The following is a 23,850-nucleotide window of genomic DNA, read 5'->3' on the forward strand; positions in this document are numbered from 1 at the left end:
CTAGAGTACATACACCCCCACTCTCAAATCTCCACATCCGGCCTCGCCGCCATCACCACATCATCCCCCAACACACACCACGCCACATCCCTAAACCTCGCCGCCGGCACCCTCCTCCCCTCACTCCCTATCCTCCCCAGCGGCGACACATTCACCCCACCCCTCCCCAAATACACCGGCGCCACCGTGACCACCACACTATCCACCAACTTCTGGTTCCTCGCCTCCAACAGGGCATTCACCACCTCCCCGCCCCCCTCCACCATCACACTCTCAACCCCACACTCCCTCCTAATAAACCTCAACAACACATCCCACTCCCAGCGCTCCGCGCCCCCCGGCGGAACCGGCACACGAAACACCCGCCCGCCAACCCCCTCAATGACCGCCGTCTTGTCCGCATGCTCCGGCGCGTCCGCGCGCACGAGCACATACGGGGGCTTTCCCGCGCCGGAGGCGGCAGTACGGATCACGCGGGTGGTGGCGGTGGGGGTCCAGCGGAAGCGCGGGTCGAGGATGATGGGCGTTGGCTGCGCGGACAGCGGGGTGCCGGGGATGCGGCTGTTGAGGCCGGGATCGTCGGAGAGGGCGGTGGTGAGGCCGATGAGCAGCGCCGCGTGGTGCGTGCGCAGGTGGTGGGTGAGGGACTTTGAGAGCGGGCCCGAGAGGTGTGTTTGTGTGCCGGGGGACAGGGAGAGGTGTGAGTCGAGGGAGACGGCGTAGGTGAGGGTTGTGAAGGGGTAGTGGCCGCCGGTGGGGTGCGGGAGGTAGGGGGTTAGGAAGGTGGTTGCGGTGGGGGGGAGGGGGGTGGGGGCGCTCATTGCTTGGTTGGGGCTGTGGTGGTGGGGAGTGGTGGTGGGTTGGTGGGTTGGTGGGTTGGTGGTGGGAAGGTGGGGAGTGGGCAGAGATATCATTTCCGGTGGTTTGTGGGTTTTGTGAACATTGGCACACACCCCCACTTTACGCTATCTCCATCATTGACACCTGGGTTGCGTAGAAACTCGCGGCTGTGTAAATGCGCGCCTAGGGAATACTTCTCCCGGTGCAGTTGGTCTAATCATTCACTTGCTTCTCGTATTCGTATTTCTCTGCTCCCGAGCTAAGCACCTTGTAGACGACGTAGACCCCCCATAGTTTCAGGCCTAACTCATGCTAGTCCACCCGTGCCATGCACGCTGAATAAGCGCACCCCCGCCACAAGCCACACACATCACCGCCAACCCCAGTTCCACCCAACCAACCAAACAACCGTCAACCCAAACCTAACACCTTACCTTCACCTCTCTCTGCCTCTGCCTCCTCAACACCACCACACCGCACCGCGCGTCCATTTTTTCCATCCCCATCACAAACCACCCATCCATCGCAACCATTCCGCAACTACAGACGCCCACGACCCTCGCAATGGACAACATGTCGAACATCTTCCGCCTCGTCAACCTGGGCGTCGGCGGCGTCATGGTCTTTGGCGGCATCTCGCAGTTCTTCCCGCTGGGGCTGCAGAGCATCATTATCGGCTGCTATGTCATCCTCTTTGGACTCGGTATGTCTCTATTTCTCCGTGCTGTGCTTGTGGGCGTGAGGTGTTTGGGGACAACCCGGCTAACCGTGGGACGTGTGGTGGGATAGCAACCATGCTCCTCGAGTTCCAGATCCCGCCGCAGCTGTCGAGATATGCGAGCTTTCTGTTCTCGTTCTTGGGAAGGGGTATCTGTATGTCTCTTCTTCCTCTTCTCCTTCCCCTTCTCCTCCTCCTCCTCCTTCTCGGGTTAGATAGACTAACGTAGGCGGTGTCGGGGGGCGTGTAGTCTACATCTTCGTCGGGAGCATCCTCCTCCACGACCACATCCTTCGGGAGATTGCGGGCGCTATTGTCGGGCTTGTCGGGGTTGCTTATGGTTTGCCCTCCTCCCTTCCCTCTTTCCGTGGTGGTGTTGGTGATGAGTGGTGGTAGTAGTGCAGTGCTGATTAGTCCTTGTGAAATGTGTAGTCGCGCTCGAATACGTGCCATCCATTGAGCCGCCGGAGAACATGCGCGATCCCCAGTGGGATGGCGAGCAGGTTTAGAGCTCCGCCGGTAGTGTAATGTAATAGTGGTGGCAGCAGCTGTCAGTGGGGAGCTAGGTTGGGGTTGGGCGGTTGGGGAGTTCGGGGAGTTCGGGGAGGGTGAGCGGACTAAAAAATGAATTGGTGTGAATGGGAATTCGAATGATGGTGCTTTTTCCTTCTTCTTATATTGTACGGACTGTTGAATGGGATGAGATAGCTAGATGCAGATTGAGTATATGTAAAGAGGCCGGGGGGCGGGGAATCAATGACCGGGTATGCGGGTGCGCTTTGCTTGCTGATTTTTGGTGGCGGGGCGTGTTGCGGCTAGCTTGTTCATTGTTTCTGTTGGGCCTCTCTTGCTGTGGAAACACGTTTCTCGAGTGACAGTCCGTGATCTCCAGCTGCTGGGCGTGCGAGTGATTGGATATGATGTTGTTATGAGCCGCCAGGAGTCTAGTTAGTAGATTAGTAGTGTCAGAGGTGTTTTTTATACCACGAGATAATTGACGCTGTGTCTGTTAGTGCCGATTTGGCTCACAGGTGGGCTGTATTAGCGGGGTTAGCCACGTTTATATCTATGGGTCATTTTGAGAGCTAGAGCACAGCGAGAGTTGGTTATTTCTTAATTTGTTTTTGATTTTCTATAACTATATATTACAAAAGTGCAAAGACAGCCCTGCTGAATGTCATGGAGTACAGGCAGGCGCCGGAAGATGAAGCATAGGCTTCTCCCCCCCACAATAGATCGGTGCCTAATGGCACGCTCCCACAATAGGTTATTGCCTGATAGCATTCTCCTATAATACACCCCCTCCTTACTCCTCCCCGCAATAAGTTTTAGATGAGAGGAATTGCCCCTTGCGGTATCCAGTGGGTGGAGAGGTGGAGGGGCGGCATCCACGCACGATGCGGTGAGGCCGCCCCCGGAAGGCGCGGGGGGATAAAGCTCCCCCGGCGCCCCGAGTCACAGAGAGAGAGGACTCGAAAGCTTACCAGCAGCTGGGCGGCTGAGCATTCTTCTGAATCTTTTACTGGAGGAGGAATAAATCACGACTAGGCTCCTCATTGAACCATTGGATAAATTCAATTGTACTGAGGGTCTCCCTCATCTTATGATTCTCGCGTCTGATAGCCCTGTTAAGATGCTTCATCTCCTCGAAATAGGTAGGATAATGGCGTTATACTCTGCGATGAGCAGCTTGTTCTCTAACAAGAGCTCCGACCAGTGTGTGGATGTTGCCGATCTCTCGGCTGCTAGTAGACGCGGTGCCCTAAACCGAAAAACACCATATCCTTCATAACCATGGGGGCCACGGTAGTAGTATTTCCATACCACCAATTGAGGTGAGATACGGCCCGCAGCAGGAACAGTGATGTATGTGCCATTGTATCCTCTGAGGGCCCCCACCCCATGCTCGAGTGGCTTCTTTTTCGTCCGAATCCCACCGCATAATGTCACGGTTCGTGATCAACTAACATCATTAGTAACTAACGTATAATAGCTTTATACTCAACGAACAATTGCAAACTCACCTCCTCGGTATGTATTTATCACGATGGATTCTAATGTATATATCCCCTCTACGAAATGGAAATCCGGTTAATGAATCCCAGAGCATCTTTGGCCTCAATGGTGGAGTGCGACAGCACCCACAATATCCCACACCTAACGGTGTTTCCCCACATACACCGTATATCACAACAGCGCTTCCACTAATTAATAATATCATTAGCCAACCAATATATTCATTGCTATAGAAAGTGTACACTTACACCCTTATGATGGGGCCCATTTATAGCTTCCCGTCCAGATGTGTGCAACATCGGCTTGTTGCTATTGACACTATTGCTCCTATTTAAGTTTCGCTAATATCACTCGTCAACTACGTGAACTACTCACAAATAAACTAATCCGTTAAAAAGAGAACTTACAAGAGATATGTCAAACAGCATAGAGGCACTGACGTTAATTTTCTTCCTCCATATTAGTTGCCTACTTCAGCCACTCTTCCATATAATGATAGATGAGTGTGAGGAAGGAGAGGGAGAAAGAAGGGGGAGAATTATGGCACGGTGATTGCCATTTCCCTGGGTGTTCTATGATAGCCGGCCCGTTATCTCGTTCCTGGGCCGGGATGTAATTGAATCCCTGCTTTGGACAGTTAGATATTCTTCTTAGAAGCACCTATGATGAGTCTGTAGCTTTGGCATCTAACGAGGAGAAAATGGTGAAGAATGAAGTGCTAAACGAACGATAGAGGAGCAAGGAATATATATATAACTACCAAAAGCAAGGATGACTAGAGATTACTTACTTCTCGAGTCTCAAGAGAGATGCCGTTAGGAACGATTTCTCGTCATCCCCCAAAGGTTGATCTGGAGGACGTTGATGTTTATTTTAGAGGCATTTGCCATCCACTTGGTGTTCTAAAACATGGCGATGATCTGCCTTGTCTTTGAGATAAGGGAGTGGATTGCCATTTTCCTGGGTGTTCTAGGATGGATACATTTTTGTATATGTTTAAGGATACAAAGCGGATGACGAGTTCAAGGGGGGTGGGCTTATTTATACTTGAACCCTAAGCTAGCTAGAGTAGAGAATGTGGGGTACAGGGTACGAGAGCAGGTACTGTGGGTGATGTATATATGCGAACACCAGTTAATGGAGGATTCGCCATGCTATGCTTATAAACCATCACTGCACATGATGCATGATGCAGTACTTTGCATTTTATTGATAGGTTGATATTATTGTTTGAGGTACATACTCCGCTTTCCCTGCAGTTTTAAAATTTAGACTTTTTGCTGCATATAATTACATGTAGTTCACGTGTCTAGTATTATCAAGGGCAGGTTGCAATGTAATAAATGGCCATGGTACGAGGCTTAGTACAACAGGTGAGCTCAGGTGTTGAGTGAATTGTGGGTTATCAAAATTATCCGGACGTTCGCACAATAACCAAGTTTTGAAACTACTTCAATTGAGCTCATATTGAAGCTTAACAAAATAGAGGCATAAATAATCACAAAAATGAAATCGCTTGTCATCTCGCCCCGTGGTTGTGGAGAAAGGCTGTTTCTCCATACAAAATTTGGTTGTAACAAGCGTCCGGATAATTTTGGAAACTCGTGAGATGGCGTGATACAGGTGGGAAGTTGATGATTTGCATGCTATACAAATGATAGACATAGAAAGCACCTCACATCATTGTAATCGATCGAATACATGTGCATACATAATGGACATATATGTGAGTAGATATGTTCTTTCTGTAAACACTGTTTTGTTTCTATATCTCCTGGTGAGGACTGGTATTCATTGATTGAGTTGTTGCTACGTGTAGCCGTGCTATTGCTATGATCATCCATGATATAATACATGTATATATACCTTTAGTAGGAATTTATCGGGATGACCCATAGTGCATGAATACAGTGTTAGATTGAAAACATCCCGTATATTCAGGCCTTGAGACGGCGAAACTAATTCTATAAGTGAGATATGTATGCCGTGACAATGCTCTGAGTCGGCCGGCAACAAGTAGGGCTAAATCTAAGCTTCAAGGCAATTCTGCAGTACGACAACGTCCCATGTGTAACAAACACCACACACCACGATCCCGACCGAGTGATGCCCGATGATGCTAGATTTCCCTCTAACCCAGTCACTTGAGTGCATATTTTTAGACCCTACTCTATATCACACTCATATCACATCAAATCTCTTAATCATTAATAGTCTATTTTATCGAACAATTCAAACAAGCGAGGAGCCAGTCTCCGTCTACGGCTCGCGTAATATAGGTAGGACAGCCCTATCTCCCATCAATCCAGGTTACCCCCAGCGAAAATACTAGATATTTTGTCTATTATATTAACCCCCCGCCCTCCCAGACGCATACAGCCGAAACTCCGGATTTGAGTGGAGTAGGTAGAGTGCAAAAAAAAGTGCACAGGTCGTCATGCGAAACAGTGAGATCTGAATCCAGTTGTTGGTACTCTAGGACGCTGCAATCAACCCTGTCTCGAGGAATCGATAGGACAGGACAGGTAGCGAGATTAAAGGTTGAACACGTAGGTAGCGATGCGGCGGCGAATGAACGAAACGAAACGCAGAGAGAGCAGAGAGCAGAGACCCAACTTACCGTTGCACAAAGATTAATTTTCTTCCGCAGCTGAAAGAAGTTTTTGTGTCTACCATTGATGTAACTCTTGACTCCTTCTCGAATATCTCCATTCTCCATCTTTTGACATTTTGGCATTCCCCCATTCCCACCAATTGATTGGCGTTACCACAGCAACCCCCCCCAGCCAGGAACCGAAACCCCCGCCCGCTGCTGCTCCTGCTCCTGCTGCTGCACAGGCCACACTACAAACACATCGATCGACTGGAGCGACAGGCATTGTGGGATCTTTCTACCCAGTCACTGTTCGACCAGTCAACTGCTGCAACTACTGTCTCTACCTAACCTGAACTGACTGAACCCGACGCTCGATCACCCTCGACTCTACCTACTCTATCTACACTACTCGACATACACATCACCATCAATCGAGTAGCATAATTCCTAATCCGTGCAACTTACAATAACTACACCAACGCGTTATAACACCACGTCTGACGACGCTTGAACTGCGAATGTGAATTTGAAAAGAGTAATACGTACAATACAGACAGTCAGAAAGATAACTACACCAGACATACAGACACGAATAATACAAACACGTCCATACAATACAACACTAATATACGAACCATAACGACAAGGAATATCATACACCAGTCAACCAGTGCACAAGTACCCCCTCCCCTCCCCTCTCTTCATTCCTTCAACCAACCCCAGCCAGCTAATCCTTCCACAGCCCTACACCCCCCCCCCCCCCCCCCCCAAATCCACCACACATCTACAATGTCGGACGCCTGGGCCGACTCACTCTCCGAAGATTGGATCTCACAACCCCGCGACTCCCCGCCCCCACCCCCGTCAACCCGCATCCTGCACGAGTCTAGCACTACCAATCGGCGCCCCACTTCGTCGACCTCTTCGACTGGCACCGAGAACATCCGTTCCTCCTCCGGCAAAGACACACCAGAATGGAAACGAATGGTAATGGAAGACTTCCGCACCCCAGGCGGAAAGGATCTTTTCTCACCAATGCCGCTGGAGTGTATGTTCCGCCCGCCGACCATTGGCGGCAGCCCAGACCCCATTAAGAAGCGCCAGGAGGCAGAGCAGCGGTGGAGGGCCAGTACGTCTCCCGAGGGAGGAGTGTCTACATCGCCGGAAAGGAACATTGCGATACCGCGCAATAAGAAAGTTTCGTGCGCCGTTGCATTGCTGACGCCGGAGGGTACATCGGACCGCAAGAATGAGAATTGGAGTTCAATACGGGCCCTAGGTGATGCTATCACGGAGGAGGCAAAGAATAAGGAGGATATACTAGATATGGTGGACCGATTGCGGATGCTGAAGGATCCTGGTAGCCGCTCCTTTGGTAGTTCGCCGGTGCCGGGCTCAGTTGGGGTCACGCTTGCCAGTGACTCGCAATACCTGCCTATGGGTTCTGACGAAGAGGGCTCCGAAGCCGCAGATACGGTACCTGAGTTGGGGTCGGCACCGCCAACGGTCCCGAGAAGGAGGAAAAGTTTGGATGCCAATGCCAGCGAGATAAGCTCAGTGTATCCGAGTTCACCACCTGTTCTGGGATTGGGATACCAGTACGATTCAGAGGCAGAGGATGATGACTATGATGCCTCCTACCTTGATGCCTCTGGCTCCGGTTCAGAGGACGATCCCCCCTTCGTATCACCCCTAAAGCAGTACCCACCTGCCGAGGAACTCGCAAGAAGGCTGCAGCTAGCATCCCCTTTCCTTCCCTCTAGCCAGGACTCCCAGCCTCCTAACCTAGAAGAACCCAGCAAGCGGGCCGCCCCTGCCCTCCCGCCGCAGGGCGAACCCCTAGGTTACTCCATCCTCGACAACATTCGAAGGCACAAAGACGCCCCAAAATCACCAGTCAAGCCAACACCGCCGAATAGAGACGATTCTGCGAGCCCAGACGAGCGCGAAGACCCCTTCTTCACACCACACGCCTTCCGCCATCAGCTACTGGATATCGACCTCAACGGCGGTAACAAAACCCGCACTAGCGGCAGCCCATTGAAACTCTTTGCAAGCTTCTACGATACGTACACTAATAAACGACTTACACAGCGGCTGGGAGAGTTAGAGACAAGCGCGAACGTCCCCAGCAGCGACGACGACGAGGAGGTGAAGGAGGAAGAGCAGGAGGAGAGTGTACGTGCCCAGGAGATCGAGGAGGCCATTAGCCCTACCACAACAGACATCTCATTCTCTGGTGCTGGTGCATCGGCAGTCGTCAACCGCCTCGAAAAGCTAGTGCTGAAACAAGAGAAACGGCGAGCCAGGCCGGCAGAGCCGCAACGTCACGGTAGTGCCCCGGAGGTGCGAGGGCCCATTGAAGAAGGCCACCGAAAGCACCGCAGGTGGAGAAGCGACGAGAGCGGGACTGCTACTGCGGCTGAGGACACATCGTCACGAACCCCTGTGAAGGAACGGACACCGAAGAGGGTACGCAGGAATATTAACGGTGTATATAACCAGCGTGGGCCATCGAGCGGAGTACCACCAGTACCAGGACCACTGGGTTCAGTTAAGACCGAGGAGGTCAGAGCGGCAGAGTGTGTCACGCCAACTGGGGGTGCGAAAAGGAAAGATCGAAAGGTACCCGTGCTCAAGAAAAACTACGAGTACGGCGACAACCTTCTCTCTCCTGGTGCGTGTATAGGGCCACGAAAAGATCTAGTCGTCTTCTCAGGTAGCTACGGCGACGGCGCAGAAGGCGAGCCCTTTGAGATGCCGAGTCCCATGCAGCCAGAGACTGTCCGGAAAGGCAGTGTAACAACACAAGACTTCCTCGACCAGGCTGACGCAGTCATGAACCGAATTCGCGACCGCGGCCTTCATGGCGTCGCACTCGACTTCCAGAGCCCCGACCGCAGCCAATGCGACGACGGTTCCTCCTACGACGATTCCTCCGTCCGCCGCCACTCCCTCTCACCACTACGGAACGAAGTCGAGAACTCTCACGAGGGCTCCTTTAACCAAGAGGTCGGTACAACTAAAACTGCAGTATCAACTTCCTCGCGCAAGAGCGCAGTAGAGGTAATCTCCCCGCGCGATGGCGTCATGTCGCATCACCTGGCTCTGAAAAATAACGGTATGCGCTTCGACGAGAAGAAGATGATGTGGGTGAAGCGTGACGACGACGGTAATGAAGTAGCGCGGGTTGAGGACAGTGATCCGTTCACAGGCATCTCAGACTTAAGCGTCGACTCACAGGAGGAGGCGCGGGCGCTAGAGCTGGCGAGAAGGAACTGGGAGGGTATGACGAGCGATGGTGAGAAGAGTGGGCTGTGGCCGAGTAGTCGCATGATGGGTATTGACGAGGAAGATGAAGAAGACGGTATTGGTGATGAGACATGGGATCGCCAGCAGTGGTTTGGCGATCAGGGCACAGGGGGAGAGGAGGGTGAGGGAGTTGTGGGAAGTACTGTGGGTAGCGGGAGCAGTGAGCGGAGCTGTCGCTCTACAAGGCCTGGGTCGGGTGCTGAGACTCGAACAACAAGTTATGGTAGCGACGAGAACAAGGAGAAACTCCTTGCTGTAGAAGAAGAGGAAGACGACGAAACAGAGGAGATCAAGCGAGTTTCCACTACCTCCGCTGAACCACTGCGTACGACACCACGCAACGTCTACGCAGAAGACTACGAGTCACCCACCGCCATGATAAGGCAGGAACAGCACTCTTCGAGCCCTGGTGGACATCCAGTTCTATGGACAGACGAGGGAGACTCTACGACTGATGGTGGCGCAGAGGGCTATGGAGCCCTGCGAAAACCACGCAGGAATGTGTCTCGTACATTCTCCGGCGTTGGATATCGTGGTGCTGCCAGAAGGAAATCTAGTGGAGCGAGGACCTTCATTGGGAGGCCAATATCGCGTATCACAGAGGAAGAGGAGGATGATGGGCACCATCATCAGCATCATGGCCACGGCCATGGAAACCCCATTCTCAATCCGGTGCTGCAGCGTGAACTTAGCAGGATCAGCATGAGCAGTGCGCTTACGCCACTGCCCTCTCCTTTTATCAGTAAAATGAGTATCAATAATAGTATCCGCAAAGTCGGCGATATTTCCTTCCAAATGACCCCCCTGGCAGACCTAAGTTATCAATTCGAGACCACTGACGCCCTAATAAACCTCGAGCTCTCCTTTTTCGCCACTCGCAAAGGTAAAGCTGGCACCACCGACATCAAGTCTGTCGAAGCCTCGTTTAGCACCGCGCGCGCCAACCTCCTCAAAAATCTGACCGATGTACAACCATACGAGCCCTACTGGGACCACATGAAGGTTCTCGACCTTTCAAAACGGAAGGTGGAAACATTGTTCACGCTGAACGAGTGGTGTCCACGACTGGAGAAGCTGGATGTTAGTGATAATGAGCTGGGACAGTTGTCAGGTGTGAGCGACAGTGTGAGGGAGCTTAAGGTTGCGGGGAACTTTTTGAGCTCAATTACACATTTTGGCCATTTGGTCAATTTACAGTATTTGGATGTCAGCAGAAACGGGTTGGAGAGTTTAGATGGGCTGAGGAGTTTAGTCCATTTGAGGGAGGTGAGGGCTGATGATAATGTGCTGGAGAGTGTCGAGGGTGTAGTGAGGATGGAGGGGCTGTGTGTGCTCAGGGCTAGGAGAAATAGGCTGGTGGCGGTCGATTTTGGGAAGGCAAGGATGTGAGTTGTTTCTTCATATACGTCTCTTAGGATATTTAGAACTAATCTTGATATTGTAGGCACCGACTGACAGAGCTCGACCTCCGCGGCAATGCCATCTCGGACATCACCGGTCTCCAGAACCTGCCTGCCCTCATCAACCTCAATCTTGACCAAAACAACCTAGACACGCTGCACCTCCCCGCTGCTACCAAAATGGACACGATCCGCTGCATAAAGTTGACGCAGAACTACTTCACAAACTTTGATGTCACGCCCTTCCCCAACCTCCGTATCCTCTATATGGACAATAACCGTCTCCACACCATCACTGGCCTGACTCGCGCCAAACACCTTGACGCCATTTCCGTCCGCGAGCAAGATCACGAGCTCTCACTGAAGCTCGAGAGAATGTATGAGGCGCGGAAAATTTACATGTCTGGTAACCCGCTGCGGGAGCTGTCGCTCAAGCTCGACTTTCTGAATCTGCAGTACCTGGAGTTGGCGAGCGCACAGTTGACTGTGCTTCCGAAAGACTTTGGAGAGCTGCTGTGTAACACCAGAGTCCTGAATTTGAACAACAATGCGATTTCGGACCTGAAGCCGTTGTTGGGCATTATCAGATTGAAGAAGTTGCTCCTCGTCGGGAATAGAGTTAGGAGCGTAAAGAAAATTGCGTCTGTCCTGAGCGGGTTCCCGAGTTTGAGTTATCTGGACCTCAGGTGAGTTGTTATAAGGATTTGGATTTATTTATACTGACTTAATTGTGTTACAGGATGAACCCCCTCACCATTGGGTTCTACCCGCCGTCATCCGTGCGCAAAGCCATACAGAGCGCAGAGGACCCAGATGAGTACGCTAAAGACCCGTTCACTATGATGCCTGCGGACGAGAGCGTCGATGCCACGTTCCAAGCCCAATTGGATATCGATTCTGCGGTAGTCAGGCGTACATATGAGATCACGATTGGGAGACGCTGCCCGAGGATGAAAGAGCTCGATGGTTTGACGTATAATAAAGAGGGGTCGATGAGAGAGGACGAGGTGTGGGCTGAGTTGGGGAGAAGAGGCTTAGTGAAGATAGAGCCCAAGGCGGTGGAGAGATAGGGATGAGGCAAAGCTCTTTGCGGTATGAGAGCTCTGGGTACCCGCATCTCCCCACATTCTTTTTTTCTTTCTTTCTTTCTTTTAGTTTCGTTTAACCCATTCACTGCAGGCTCCATTCACTCCCTGTGAGCTGCACTGTATTCTGTAAAAGTGGCCATTCTTTTTCTTCTTTTTTGTACCATTATGTAGTAGTTACACTTGTTAGATTCCCCTTTCTGCGCATTTTCTTTACTTATTCTGTATCGGGTCTATTGTCTTTGTTTGTTGGGGTAGTTTGGAGTTTTGGGGTGATAACGTTTTGTTATGAGGTATATGTCGTTACGAGTTTTGTTGTTCTTTTCTTGATTATTTTTCGATTCTACATACATTACCTTAAGCATTACTTAGTTTAGTTACCTTTACCTGTATACAGTATACATTTTCTTATGGCAACGCATTATGGTGCTACTGTTAATGGACAAGTTCCTTGATTGTATGGATCATAAAATATCACTCGACATTTATATACTTATCTCCTAACCTTATCTAAAGAGCGGGAATAGTGTTGGGCACGAGCCGAGCTTTAAGCTCGAACATCTCGAGCTCTCCTTCTCACGAAGTTCAAGTCAGCTCGAGCCAATATTGGAAAAACTCGAGCTTAGGCTCGAGCTTTTTGGACCATTAGTAATAGGTTGATTATGGCAAAATTGGATAATATAACAAAGATAAATCCTCTGAGTTCGTCCTTAAAAGTAAAAAGTATATCGAAATGACTATTTTTAGCTATATTTTAATGAGAGATCGAGCCTACATAAGCTCGAGCCATACTCCCGAGCTCGAACATTCCGAGCCTTCGTTTGCACAATCCGAACCAGCTCGAGCTCTAGGTCAGGCTCGTCCCGAACAGGCTCTTGCCCATGCAACACTAAGCAGGAAACTTGCTCTGCCAAGGATGCTTTCACCTCCAGCCCTAACGTGCTCGGCCCTAACTACCCTATCTAACCCCCGCCTTCCATTCGCGAAATCCGCCACAGGATAGGGGACCACCTGAAAGTTGAGTTGGATTCATTCTATACACCAACTCTCATCTACCATCATCATCTACTCCGGCCAGGTGTGGTTTAGCAGCCCCTGCACGGTAATCCTTCATACCAAGGGGATCAGAACTTGGAATATCAGAAAGCCTCGTCCACTTAGCTAAATAGGAGTGTTCCTCGCTCTACAGTAGTCAGTAGGAATCAAGCGAGATAATTGCACTTAAGTGGTAAGTAAAAGGTTTAGATATTGCTTGAATGAGAATAACGATAGAAGAGGAAACCGAAGGTAAGAAGAGGGTGGGGTGATAAGAGGAAGAGATTTAGCCACACCAAGCAAACCTAAGAAAAGGAAGCGAAAGATAAAGTCGTTGTTTCCACGCCTGTAAGTTCTGCGAGTAGAGCCCAGAAACTAAGAGGCGGAAGGTTGTTTCCAAAAGGGGAGATTCAATGGAGTGGGGTTATCAAACTGTACCCGTTTTTCATTGGTTGGGGGCCGGGTAGCAGTGGGAAAGAAGCTGGTGGTATAACAAGCCTCAAAATTATTGTCCCTGCGGCCTGTATCCACTCACGTATGAGACTTACAGACTTGCCCGTACTTATGTATTTGACTTTCAAGTAGCGACGATTCTGCTAAAGGTATTTCTACTCTCTAGCTAGGAATCATGCCTCGCTCTGCTTGAGCAAAGAGAGATCGAGACCATATCTCGAGGTCACCTCGAGGTATATTCCAATTCATGCATGGTAACATTCCATTCCCTCACTCTTAATTCAATTCGTTCGCCAGTAATCCCCAGCAGATACTCACAAAATGTGTCCATTGCGAAATATATATATCTCATCAGCCATCAATAATCTATCATCCCGTTGCACTGCTTCTAAGTGGCCATCGATCGTATTACATAGGTAATTAACACAGGCACCAGGCCCCGGAGAGGAAAACCTATCCGCGCCCATATCAAGCGGCGGTGTTTAGTCCTATAGATATAAAATTATGATTTTTTTTAAAAAAAAAAAGTCCTATAGATATAACTATGCATTATATATTAGTGTGAGAAATTCGAGGGCGCATGATATTTAGCTGCGATATCTCATGGCTAGACTCATTCCTACTCTCTCTGATCTAATATACCTTCCTTATATGAGGATGCAATGCTAGGTCTCAGCCGTATCGAGTTCTCAACGAGTCGACCATACCGACTCGCTCTATTTACTCACCGTTTCGTGTACACGTATACATAGGGAGCCATTATTAGTGTGTATGATGTATACATATGTATTTAGCTACGTAAACAGCCCCGGGGAGGTAAAAACGTGGATTTAGCTCAAGTATCTAAATTTAAGGAATGAGACTTCTCTCCGAGTCTCCTAATACTCTAGAAAATCACCACTAGTGAGCGTTATCAGATTGTCTCGTACAGCCATTCACAGTGATGTTCGGGATTTGTTCTGGTTGTCCCATGCAAGGCACTGTTAGCTCGATAAACCGGACACAGGTCCCGCCGCCCCCCGCCCTGCCTTACAACCGTAAAGAAACCCTTTTTTTCTAGAGATAACCTTAACGTTGATAGACGTTGTGAGAGGATTGTTTTACAACTGTCGGAGACGACCGTTTTATCTTTCAGGGGTTGGGGTTTGGGTTCGGATAAGATGCATGCATAGGTATTAATATAGCCGTTTATGGACCCCTTTCATCTCTTTTGAGCCAACCCAGCTTTTTTTTCGAACGATACACGTAACGGAGGGCTATCGCAGTGATCTGCTCGTATGATGGAACATTGTGGGGTGTTTGAGATTGAGTTTTTGGCTGTAGCTATGTAGGCGGCTTCTGGCTTGTATTGGCTTTTCTGCTTATTGCTCTCAAACCCCCGGCCTCTTGCCAACTATTACCTTCTCTTCTACGGCTAGTATTCCTTAATTCTCCCACTCCCCCCGCTGCCTTTAAATTTTATTTTTATTCGGTCTTTCTCTTCTTTTTTACTTTTTTATTTTTTTTTTCCTTTTCTCACCCCCAGGTCAAACTCACTGGCTGGCTAATTGTGCAGTTAGTTGAACCACGACTATTGCTACAATACAGTGGGGATAAACAATCATGATATTGGCAAAATATACTACTGACGCGTACACCTTTTTAATATAATTCCCCTCCTTTACTACATGAGTATCATTATCATTTCCACTTTCACAGTTTTCTTCTTCCTGAGCTTTTTCGTTCTTCTCCCTTTACTGCTGGCACATTCAATATCCACGTTCTTTTTACTTTTTCTACTACCGCAGCCTCACGCTTAAACCCTAATTCACGCCCCTCCTTGACAGGTCAGGGTCAAGGGTTTTTCTTTCTTTCTCAAAGACATGCTTGTCGGCCTTGGATCTTCGAGCTGGGCTCTTGGAATCGCTGTTGCAGTGTTTACTTTTTTCTCTGGTGTCACTAGTATCTTCCTGTTGGTTATTAATATCCGAAATGGGCAGCACTACAACTGTAAGTGCTATTAAATCACAACCAATACTTCTTGTTGGCTGACTTTGACTCAATTATTTAGACGTATCAATACTAGCCATCGTTGTTGCTTTGGGGAATTTCAACAGCTTTGTGCAGCAGATTTATACTCTTCTGCATTTCTCAGACCTCATGCTTGAGGCGTTCCGATTGGCGACACGGATGTTTCAATGTAACGGAAATGAGCCATTCCCTCTTTTCCACACAAACGACAAATATGTCTCTGCCTTCCTCTCACTACGTAAGATCTTCCTGCCTATATCTCTCGTTTGTACTATACATATTAACTCTATTGACCGAACCAGAAATGTATTTTGTCAACTCGCAAGGCCTCCTCTTTTTCTACTGGTCCTTGATACTCTTCTCCTCATCATGGTCCCTCAGTCCCGTCTGGTGGAAAAATAAAAAAATAATCATTAGTACCAAAATCTCCTGCTTCGCCCTGCCCGCAATTCAACTCGGTCTCCTGCGCCTAGAGTCACTCCGCGATAAAGATCTTGCGCAACTAATACTCATGAACTGCATCAGTAAGTATATGTCTTCTTATTTCATACAAAAAGGAATCTCCCTTCTAATAACTACCCCCGAAAGTCCTTGTAAACATCGGCATGGGATCCGTCTTCCTGGTTCTCACCCTTATCCACGTTATCACCATTCACCGCCAAGCAAAAGGAGCCACCGAGGTCCGCCTCTCCCGCACGTATGACGGAGTTGTCGAGTTCCGCCCGCGGCTCGACCAAACCCTTGAGAAGGGCAGAAAACGTACTGGTCTCGGCCGCCTTTACATCGGCTCTGACGGCTGGCTTATAGCGCGCATCGCACTGGCTTTCGTTATGGTCGAGGGCCTGCAAATCTACACGATAGTGATGCAGATCTTCTTCCTCCAGCGGTGGGCACACTTCCGGATAGAGTGGTCGCGAGGACTACTCGAGCCGCTCATTGACCAGAGCGAGGAGTTTGCCAATATCTGCTCCCCGATCCCGGGCAGCTTCACGGGGTATCTGTTTTTCCTTGTGTTTGGGACGACGATGGAGTCGCGGGCAGAGATACGCAGGATGAGGGTTGCGGTGGGGCGATGGTTTTGCCGTAGTAAGGCTTCTAGTAGAGACGATGAAGAGGGGCGCCCAAAAGCGCAAAAGGTAGGGTCTAGCTTCGAGCCAGACGCGGAGTTTCTAGCGATGCCATCGCCGGCAGGGACTGTGTCATCAACGCTGGCCTCTGATGGGACATCACCTGGGCTATCTGCGCCGTTAGCTTCTAAATCGCAGGGATTGGGCTTTGGCTTCCAGTTTGGGTTGGAGGCAAATAATGGGTTGCGGATATATACGCCGCCGCAGATCTTGACTATGCCTGTTACGCCGACGCCGCCGCCGCAGATTAGTTTTGGGGAGGGGCAGCATCAGACATATCACTAACCGAGACGGGGTTCTGGTTGAGTTAGCGGATGGTGATTGTTTATATATATGTGCGTTTATGTATGTGTGTACGTGTGTATTTTTATTATTGTGCGAAGATGTTGCTTTGAGCTTTTTTTTCCTGCATTTTTGATCATTTCTTTGTGTTGTGAGAAATGATGCCTTTGGGTGGTGGTGGGTTGACTATGCCAAGATAGTAGACGGACTAAATGTTTCAACTAATAATAGTTCCCAAAAAGGGTAGTTTGGCACGCATTACTAGTTAGTAGTCAATCACAATATATCACTCGTTACCATAGGCACGAATTATTGATTAAAACGTCGGACTATCAAAACAATAATCATGCTAACTACTTCATACATAAATAAGCGTGTAGTTGAAGTATCACTTTCCAAAAGACATCATGTTACTCTCCAATTCTAGAGCAAAAGATAATAGATACGTAAAAACAAGAACACCACCCAGGCCGCGAAGCCAGTGCAATAACTCTTGAGAATGTCAGAAGGGAAAAAAAAAAGGATGATCCTCTATTAAATGAGGCAAGTGAAAGTAGAAGAAAAAAAAAATCCAAGAAAAGAAAAGTAGAAATGAATGTAAGTACTTGTCGTCACCATCCTTATGCCGCCAACCAATTCCCGCACCCAAACCAGAAAGAAAAAGAAAATAAATCGAAAGCCACCAAAAACACCTCATGAAAAGTTGATCTCGCCCCATTTAGCATACAAAATTATGGTTCGCGCAATATATAAAGTAACAAAATAAAAACGGGGATATATTCTCCCCGATGAAATAAAAGAAAAGAAAAGAAAATCGTGAAGAAAACAAAAGAAAAGTAATTTTTTCTAAAACTGGTTGATACTTCCAATAGCCTCATTAGAGTCCCTCAGCTGGTAATGGTTATTGTGGCTATGTCCGCTGTGCCCACTATGTTGACTGCCAAGGCTAGGGCTTGCCCCATGTCCCCTCAACTGCTGCATCTCCATCTGATAGCGTTGTGCCTGCTGCTGATTATAAAGATTTTCTTCCTCCCAGCGGAGTGCCGCTTCATGGGCATCGAGACCGATCGTGATGTGCTGCTCGTGGTCCCGTAATACCCCGTCAATGGGGTTCATATATTCCTCCTGTCTCTGCCTTCTTACCACCCTTTGCTGGCCCTTCCGGCCAGGTTGGCTGGGAGCAAGGCTCATATTCAACAATGGGTGCACCGGGAGATCGTGCGGCAATGGTGGAGGTGAGTCTGGGGGCAGCTGAGGCGGGAGTTTGCGGATCAAGGGTTTGAAGTTGGGGTCATTGGAGTTGTTACGCGAGTGGTTTCCCCCAAAAGGAATGGTTGGAACATCAGGAAGAATTGGTTTCCTGGTCGCGTCGTAATGATCTGGCTCCTCATAGTAATGGTTTTGAAGGCGAAGAACAGTCTCCTTCGTCGCGCGGTTAGTAGCTACCTGGCTGTCGGAATCTGCACGTTCCCTCAGGGGGAAGGGGTTTGCAGTTGCAGCACGAGGAGGCGGCGAGAACGTTCTTGGACCCGGGGTCAGTCGGGGGCCGGGTGTCATTTGTCTGTGAGGAACCTGTTGGAATTTTGGACCCGGAGTGTTCTGTCTAGGACCTGGCGTGAATGTTCTTGGGCCTGGCGTTACCTGCCTACTAGGGCCTGGTGACATTGTCCGAGGGTTTGAAACAGCACCCAGCGTCGATATAGCCGGCGACATCGCTCTCCCAGGCTGCATAAATGGCTGCGGTGGTGGTGGTGGCGGTGGTGGTGGTGCAGGCGCCATAGCCATAGACATGGCAGGTGAAGCAGATCTGGGAGCTGGTGCCGGTGAACCGGCACGAGATTCGCTCCCAAATTCATTCCTCCATGCACGAGGATTAGGAGGAAGACCACGGACTGAAGCATTCCGCTTCATCATTCCCGAAACTGAAGGCGCACGTTCCAGGGCTCCCGCACGTTCAAGCGCATCACTCCATTGACGCATAGTAGCTTCTGAGCGGGACCTCCTAAGGCCACCACCACCTTGTAAACGATTTCGGGATTCCTCTCGAATTCCGCGGTGGGCTTTACGGGGCTGTCTTTCTTCATATTCCATCTCCTTGGCCATCTCTGCGTACATCAACGCCTCTGGTGCCATCGGGAGTGGACTAGAGGGTGATCGCATGTGGGAAGCTTGCCCGGGAATTCGCAGGTGAGACCTACCTCGAGACCTTGCCCGGGATGCCTTGTTTAACGGTGGGCTAGCGGTATAATACCTCTCATCATCGAAACTGTCTTCCTCTTCTTCGCGGTAAAACTTGGCCTGGGAAGACGAGGGGAGAGGGGTAGAGGGGGACCTATACAAAGATCCTCCAGGTATCCTCAATTCTTCACGACCTCGGCTTCTTTGACGGCTCCTCTGACGGCTCCTTTGGCGGCTTGGCTGGCGGCTTCTCTGGCGGCTTCTCTGACGGCTTCTAGAAGCGACACGACGTCTCGAAGGCTCTCGCATTGGTGGCGGCGGGCTGGAAGTGTAATATCTTTCGTCCTCAAAGTCGGCCTCATGCAAATCTTCCTCCTCGACATCCTCCCTGTAAAGCCTTGCTTGGGGTGACATTGGGAGTGGACTAGAAGGTGACCGCATCAAGGGAGTTTCTTGGCGGGCTGCTTGTCTACCTCTTCTATCAGTGCTTCTCTCTCTATTGTTTCGGCTCTTATCCCTTCCATTAATATCGGGAGATTCTGCCCGGCGCCTGCCTCCAATACGAGGTGCAGCACGCTGAGTATCCATCCTCTTATTATTTACGTTGTCAAGCAAGGTGAGGAATCCATCCAGGTCGTTGGCTTCCGCTCGTGCTGGGGGCCGTCCATTAGCAACTGGGGGTGTATTACGAGAACCAGTACGCTTATGTTTAGAACCGCCTGACGAAATTGGAGGTGTGGCTTCACGGATTACGGTATCCATTGGAGGCCACTGGACCGACTGAATGGCCAATCCAGCTGGCTTTCGCGAAGCGTGGCCACCTTTACCACCGCTATCTCTATTATTCAAGAGATCTGAGGGTGGGGATGGAAGTGCGCCGGTAGGCGCCTGCGTCGTGGGTGGGGCGGGGTTCTGCGTGTAAGCCAATGCAGCCAATGTACGAGGGGGCGGAGGTGGAGGAGCAGGCGCCATTGCCAAGGAAGGTGGTCTAGGGGTGACTGTTCTTGACCCAGTGCCAGGAGCAGGTGTATTGTTGTTGGACCTATGTTCACCGAAGGAGACTGGTCCTCGGCTTTCAGAAAATCCCATCTCATTACGCGCTTCAACTGGGGACGAGATATTCATCCCTTTTTCTGCTTGTGGTGGGGGCAAAAGCTGCTCGATTGGGAGATTAATCTGCTGACTGGGTGTATCAGGTGACATCTCTGTGACAGGTGGAAGCTTTGCTGCGCCTGGAATCACTGTTTTTGCAGACATGGCAGCGAAGGGGTCGCGACGTTGCCAGTGACTTCCATCAACTGGTGATATTGCAGACATTGCAATTGGGGTTGCGGCCACTGGTGTTTTACCTCTATCGCCGGCCCAAGCAAAAAACCGTTGAACTCCTCCCATTTTCCCTTCGTTACTTGGCGAAGTGGTGGCAGAACGAGCAATTGGGTCAGTTGCAGGTGCTGGGAAAGCAGTGATTAACTTTAGAGGAGAGTTCTTTGCAGTCATCCGTAGGGATGCCTTGTTACTTGGGGCGCTGATAGAAAGACTACGGACAAAATGCTGGATAGGCTCTGTCTCAGACTTTGACCGTGAGTGAGAACGGGACATTGGTGCGGCTGCCGGCCTCTCTGCAGATGCCTCAGAACCAGCACAGGCAAAGCTTTTAAAAATCAGCAAACTGAATGATAGTTTATGAAGAAGAGAACAAACTTACCAACGGGCAGCAAGTGGTGCATCTGCATTCTCAGCACAATGTTCACCCCATTTCCGAACCAGTTGAGATTGTCTCTTCCAGTCTTTTTTCCAGAGAAGGGAAACAAGTAAAACAGCCTCCCTATAATATCACTGTAAGTCTCTCTTCGTATCATCCAAATAAACTAGCTCCAACTTACATATACCGCTTGTGAGAAACATAAACCTCCACTGCATCGTTCTTATCCCCAAGGGCAAGAAGACACAGAACTGCCGTATGTAAGTCACCTCTTTGAAGGAGTCGCATGACAAACGCACGGACAACGTGGTTCCACGACTTTTGGCCGCCTGTGGTAGTAGTTGAGCCTCTATGTTAGCAATGAGATAGCCCACAGGATGGGGATGTATATTACCCATAGCACTCAGAGCAAGGAACATCCAATCGCCAGCTACCACGAAATCGGCGCCTAGTAAAACTGACAACGAATTTTGGTCAAGGTCGCCAAGCCACATTCGTAGCATGATGGCACTCATAGATCGAGAGTCAACAGAATCAACTATTGAAATGCGTTAATCATCTGATGGGCATGGGATGAAACCTGGTCATCTACTTACGTTGATCTGTGATCAGATCCTCAATATCTCCCTTCCAACCGAATATACAATATAACATTTCTTTGCGATGATCGTCCTCAGTCATTTTTCCTTTAGGAGAGCCTACACGCGGGCTCTCGTATGTAGCGGTAACAAGTCTCGCTCGGAGGCCACTAAATGGATCCTCATCTTTAGGCGGGTTTGCAACCTTTTCTTCCTCTGCTGGGCTCTGGTGAATCTCTTGTCGGAGGGGATGAGGATGACGGCCTGGAGAGTTCATTGAAGTTGATCCGATCGAGGCTTTTCGACCAGGCGAGATGGTCGTAATTGTAGTGTGCGAGAGTTCACTATGATCACCGCTAGATCTTTTTGCGCTCATAATAGACGAGGATGTTGAGCCATTGTGGTTGTGACCCTTGCCAACGCTATCACTTGATGACCTTGAGCTGATAGACGCCGCTCTAGGAACTGTGTTTGAGATACCAAGACCGCCGTGTTCGTGCTCCATCATCTCAAGTTGTTCCAGCTCATGAGCTATTCTTCCAAGCGGTGACATGATTGTTCCTGCGTAATCCTCCTCGTGCTCCTCCATCTGATGGAAGACACCATGATCGTGGTATTGCTCCTCCCCCTGCTGCATTATTCCTCCTCCGATCGATACTGGAGGTGAGGGTGGAGGAAGGCCTGGAAGGTGTTGTTCGTTGTGCACATAAGTAGGCGGGTATAAGGAGAACTGCTGCACTGTATGATCCTCGCCGAGAGTAAAAAGAACGCCCTTCGGTCCATATACTGTCATGCCGAATACTTTTGGAAATGTTGGCACCTTTTCCCAAGTCACCTTCTTTGTCCTTACATCCCATATTGTAGTTTCACTGAATTATCAATAAAAGATTAGCCATCCTGCACCGTTAATTTCCCAAACTTGAGTTAGAACCATAGGTACTAAGTTCTACATATACATACCCATCGGAGTACTGCACGATCCGCCCATTTCTAGACCATGCCATCCAGTTATCTCCCCTCCTGTTATTGCTGTCAGGCTTTTTAAGGATTCGAACAACCCGAGCTGGTTCGTCTGATTCCAAGCTTTTGGGAATGCTCCAGACTCTAAGATCTCCACCCCGAGTCTGAGTTGCGAGCATATCTGATTTCTGTCGGGAAGATGATGCATGCCATGCCAATGCTGTAATAGGTGAAGGCTGCAATGAAGTTGTCGTAAGAGTGTGAAGGATAGTAAATGCGGGTGAAAGTGCCGCAACCAATATAGAGCCATTCGCGTATCTTGGAGTAACGTTAGAATTTACTAAGCTTCCACGACTATTGGCGGGTACTTACCCCAGAGCAAAGCTCTTGCAATCTGCGGCGGGAGCTATCGAACATAATGGATCGAAAATTGTTCTGGCAGATATCGATTCAGACCTCAAAGGATCAAATAAGGTTACGTTTCCCATAGCATCGCCTATAAATTCGTAAATGCAGGAACAGTCAGCTTGCATGCATCACTTAAAACTCTAAATGTTTCATGGGGTGGATGATGAACGTGCCGAAAGCAAGATTCCCGTTTTTCATCCAAGCAGCGGAAGTAATATGTTCAAATGAGGCATATCTCGCAATCTCATGCCCTGTTCGTGTGTCCCAAACAATTGCCAGCTTCAATGCATCCACCGAAACAACTCTGGAACCCTCTTCTCCTTCGTTGTCGCTTGTATTGTCTACCGCTATTATGGTCACATCCTCCAAATGACCCTCAAAACGTCTTTCCAAAGCCAATGATTCGTACTGAAGACACAATATCGAGGTGCCCTGCGCGAAAAGAAAAAGGTGAGGTGTAGCACCACATGGCCCTAGGCCATTACTTCTTGAATCTCCAACACTTCTTAAAGACATTGGCGAAGGTAATGGAACCGATAGTGCTGAGCTCACAGAGCCTGAGCGCGAACGGGGGTGCATTGTAGAGTAAATCGCACGAGGCACTATGCGAACCGTTGCTTCGTAAGTCAAGTTCGCTTCAACAAAATAGAAGCTGCATAGGAAGGCAGGGAATCAACGCTACTTTTGTAGGCACGCAGGGCAACAGCGAGATCAATAGGTTATTATGTAGTTTTCCTTCACACACTACAACACACAATGTGACCGCCCAGGCGAGCGGTTCGTCAGGGTAGGCGGCAGATGGGCGTCAGGCTGTGCGAGGGGGGAGTGGGGAGAAAAAAAAAGTAAGGGACAGGTGGTGAGAGAAGAGGAAGAGGAGGGCGGAAAATATGGAAAAGATAGGATTTCCAAGAACCAACAGAACAGATAACTATGCCGCTACGGAAGAATTATCATGGGGCTTTTTTTCGGCTGCAAAGGTTCGGTAACAGGCCAGCTCTGGGTAAGTGATGACAGAATTAGGGAATTATGGATAAAAACCGAAATAAAATATCAAAAACCCGCGTGGGCAGCAGGCTGAGAGGAGAACGAGTTGGGGACTAGGTACCAAGTCCAGGTACTCTGTCGTCGTCCCCTGCAGCCGGTGGCTGAA

General features: G+C 49.5%; 5 protein-coding genes across 5 annotated transcripts; 3 read left to right on the forward strand and 2 right to left on the reverse strand.

Moving 5' to 3' along the window:
- Positions 1–23: 23 nt before the first annotated feature.
- H6S33_004631 (uncharacterized protein) lies at positions 24–821 on the reverse strand (the record flags this gene model as incomplete). The annotated part of the gene is made up of 1 exon (XM_044835972.1): positions 24–821. One exon carries the CDS (start codon positions 819–821, stop codon positions 24–26), a length of 798 nt encoding a protein of 265 aa, XP_044690604.1.
- A 583-nt stretch (positions 822–1,404) lies between these two features.
- H6S33_004632 (uncharacterized protein) lies at positions 1,405–2,067 on the forward strand (the record flags this gene model as incomplete). The annotated part of the gene is made up of 4 exons (XM_044835973.1): positions 1,405–1,543; positions 1,630–1,713; positions 1,788–1,898; positions 1,991–2,067. The coding sequence occupies 4 exons, from the start codon at positions 1,405–1,407 to the stop codon at positions 2,065–2,067; spliced, it is 411 nt and encodes a 136-aa protein (XP_044690605.1).
- Positions 2,068–6,959: 4,892 nt separating this feature from the next.
- Positions 6,960–11,952, forward strand: H6S33_004633 (uncharacterized protein; the record flags this gene model as incomplete). Its single annotated transcript, XM_044835974.1, has 3 exons — positions 6,960–10,867; positions 10,927–11,568; positions 11,622–11,952. 3 exons carry the CDS (start codon positions 6,960–6,962, stop codon positions 11,950–11,952), a joined length of 4,881 nt encoding a protein of 1,626 aa, XP_044690606.1.
- Positions 11,953–15,317: 3,365 nt separating this feature from the next.
- H6S33_004634 (uncharacterized protein) lies at positions 15,318–16,877 on the forward strand (the record flags this gene model as incomplete). Its single annotated transcript, XM_044835975.1, has 4 exons — positions 15,318–15,444; positions 15,506–15,703; positions 15,768–15,989; positions 16,054–16,877. 4 exons carry the CDS (start codon positions 15,318–15,320, stop codon positions 16,875–16,877), a joined length of 1,371 nt encoding a protein of 456 aa, XP_044690607.1.
- Positions 16,878–17,720: 843 nt separating this feature from the next.
- H6S33_004635 (uncharacterized protein) lies at positions 17,721–23,279 on the reverse strand (the record flags this gene model as incomplete). Its single annotated transcript, XM_044835976.1, has 8 exons — positions 17,721–20,703; positions 20,758–20,877; positions 20,936–21,083; positions 21,149–21,292; positions 21,351–22,201; positions 22,293–22,610; positions 22,665–22,788; positions 22,874–23,279. 8 exons carry the CDS (start codon positions 23,277–23,279, stop codon positions 17,721–17,723), a joined length of 5,094 nt encoding a protein of 1,697 aa, XP_044690608.1.
- Positions 23,280–23,850: the final 571 nt, after the last annotated feature.

This window comes from Morchella sextelata (genome assembly GCF_020137385.1).
Source record: "Morchella sextelata strain SCLS chromosome Unknown scls_18, whole genome shotgun sequence".
Classification (NCBI taxonomy): domain Eukaryota; kingdom Fungi; phylum Ascomycota; class Pezizomycetes; order Pezizales; family Morchellaceae; genus Morchella; species Morchella sextelata.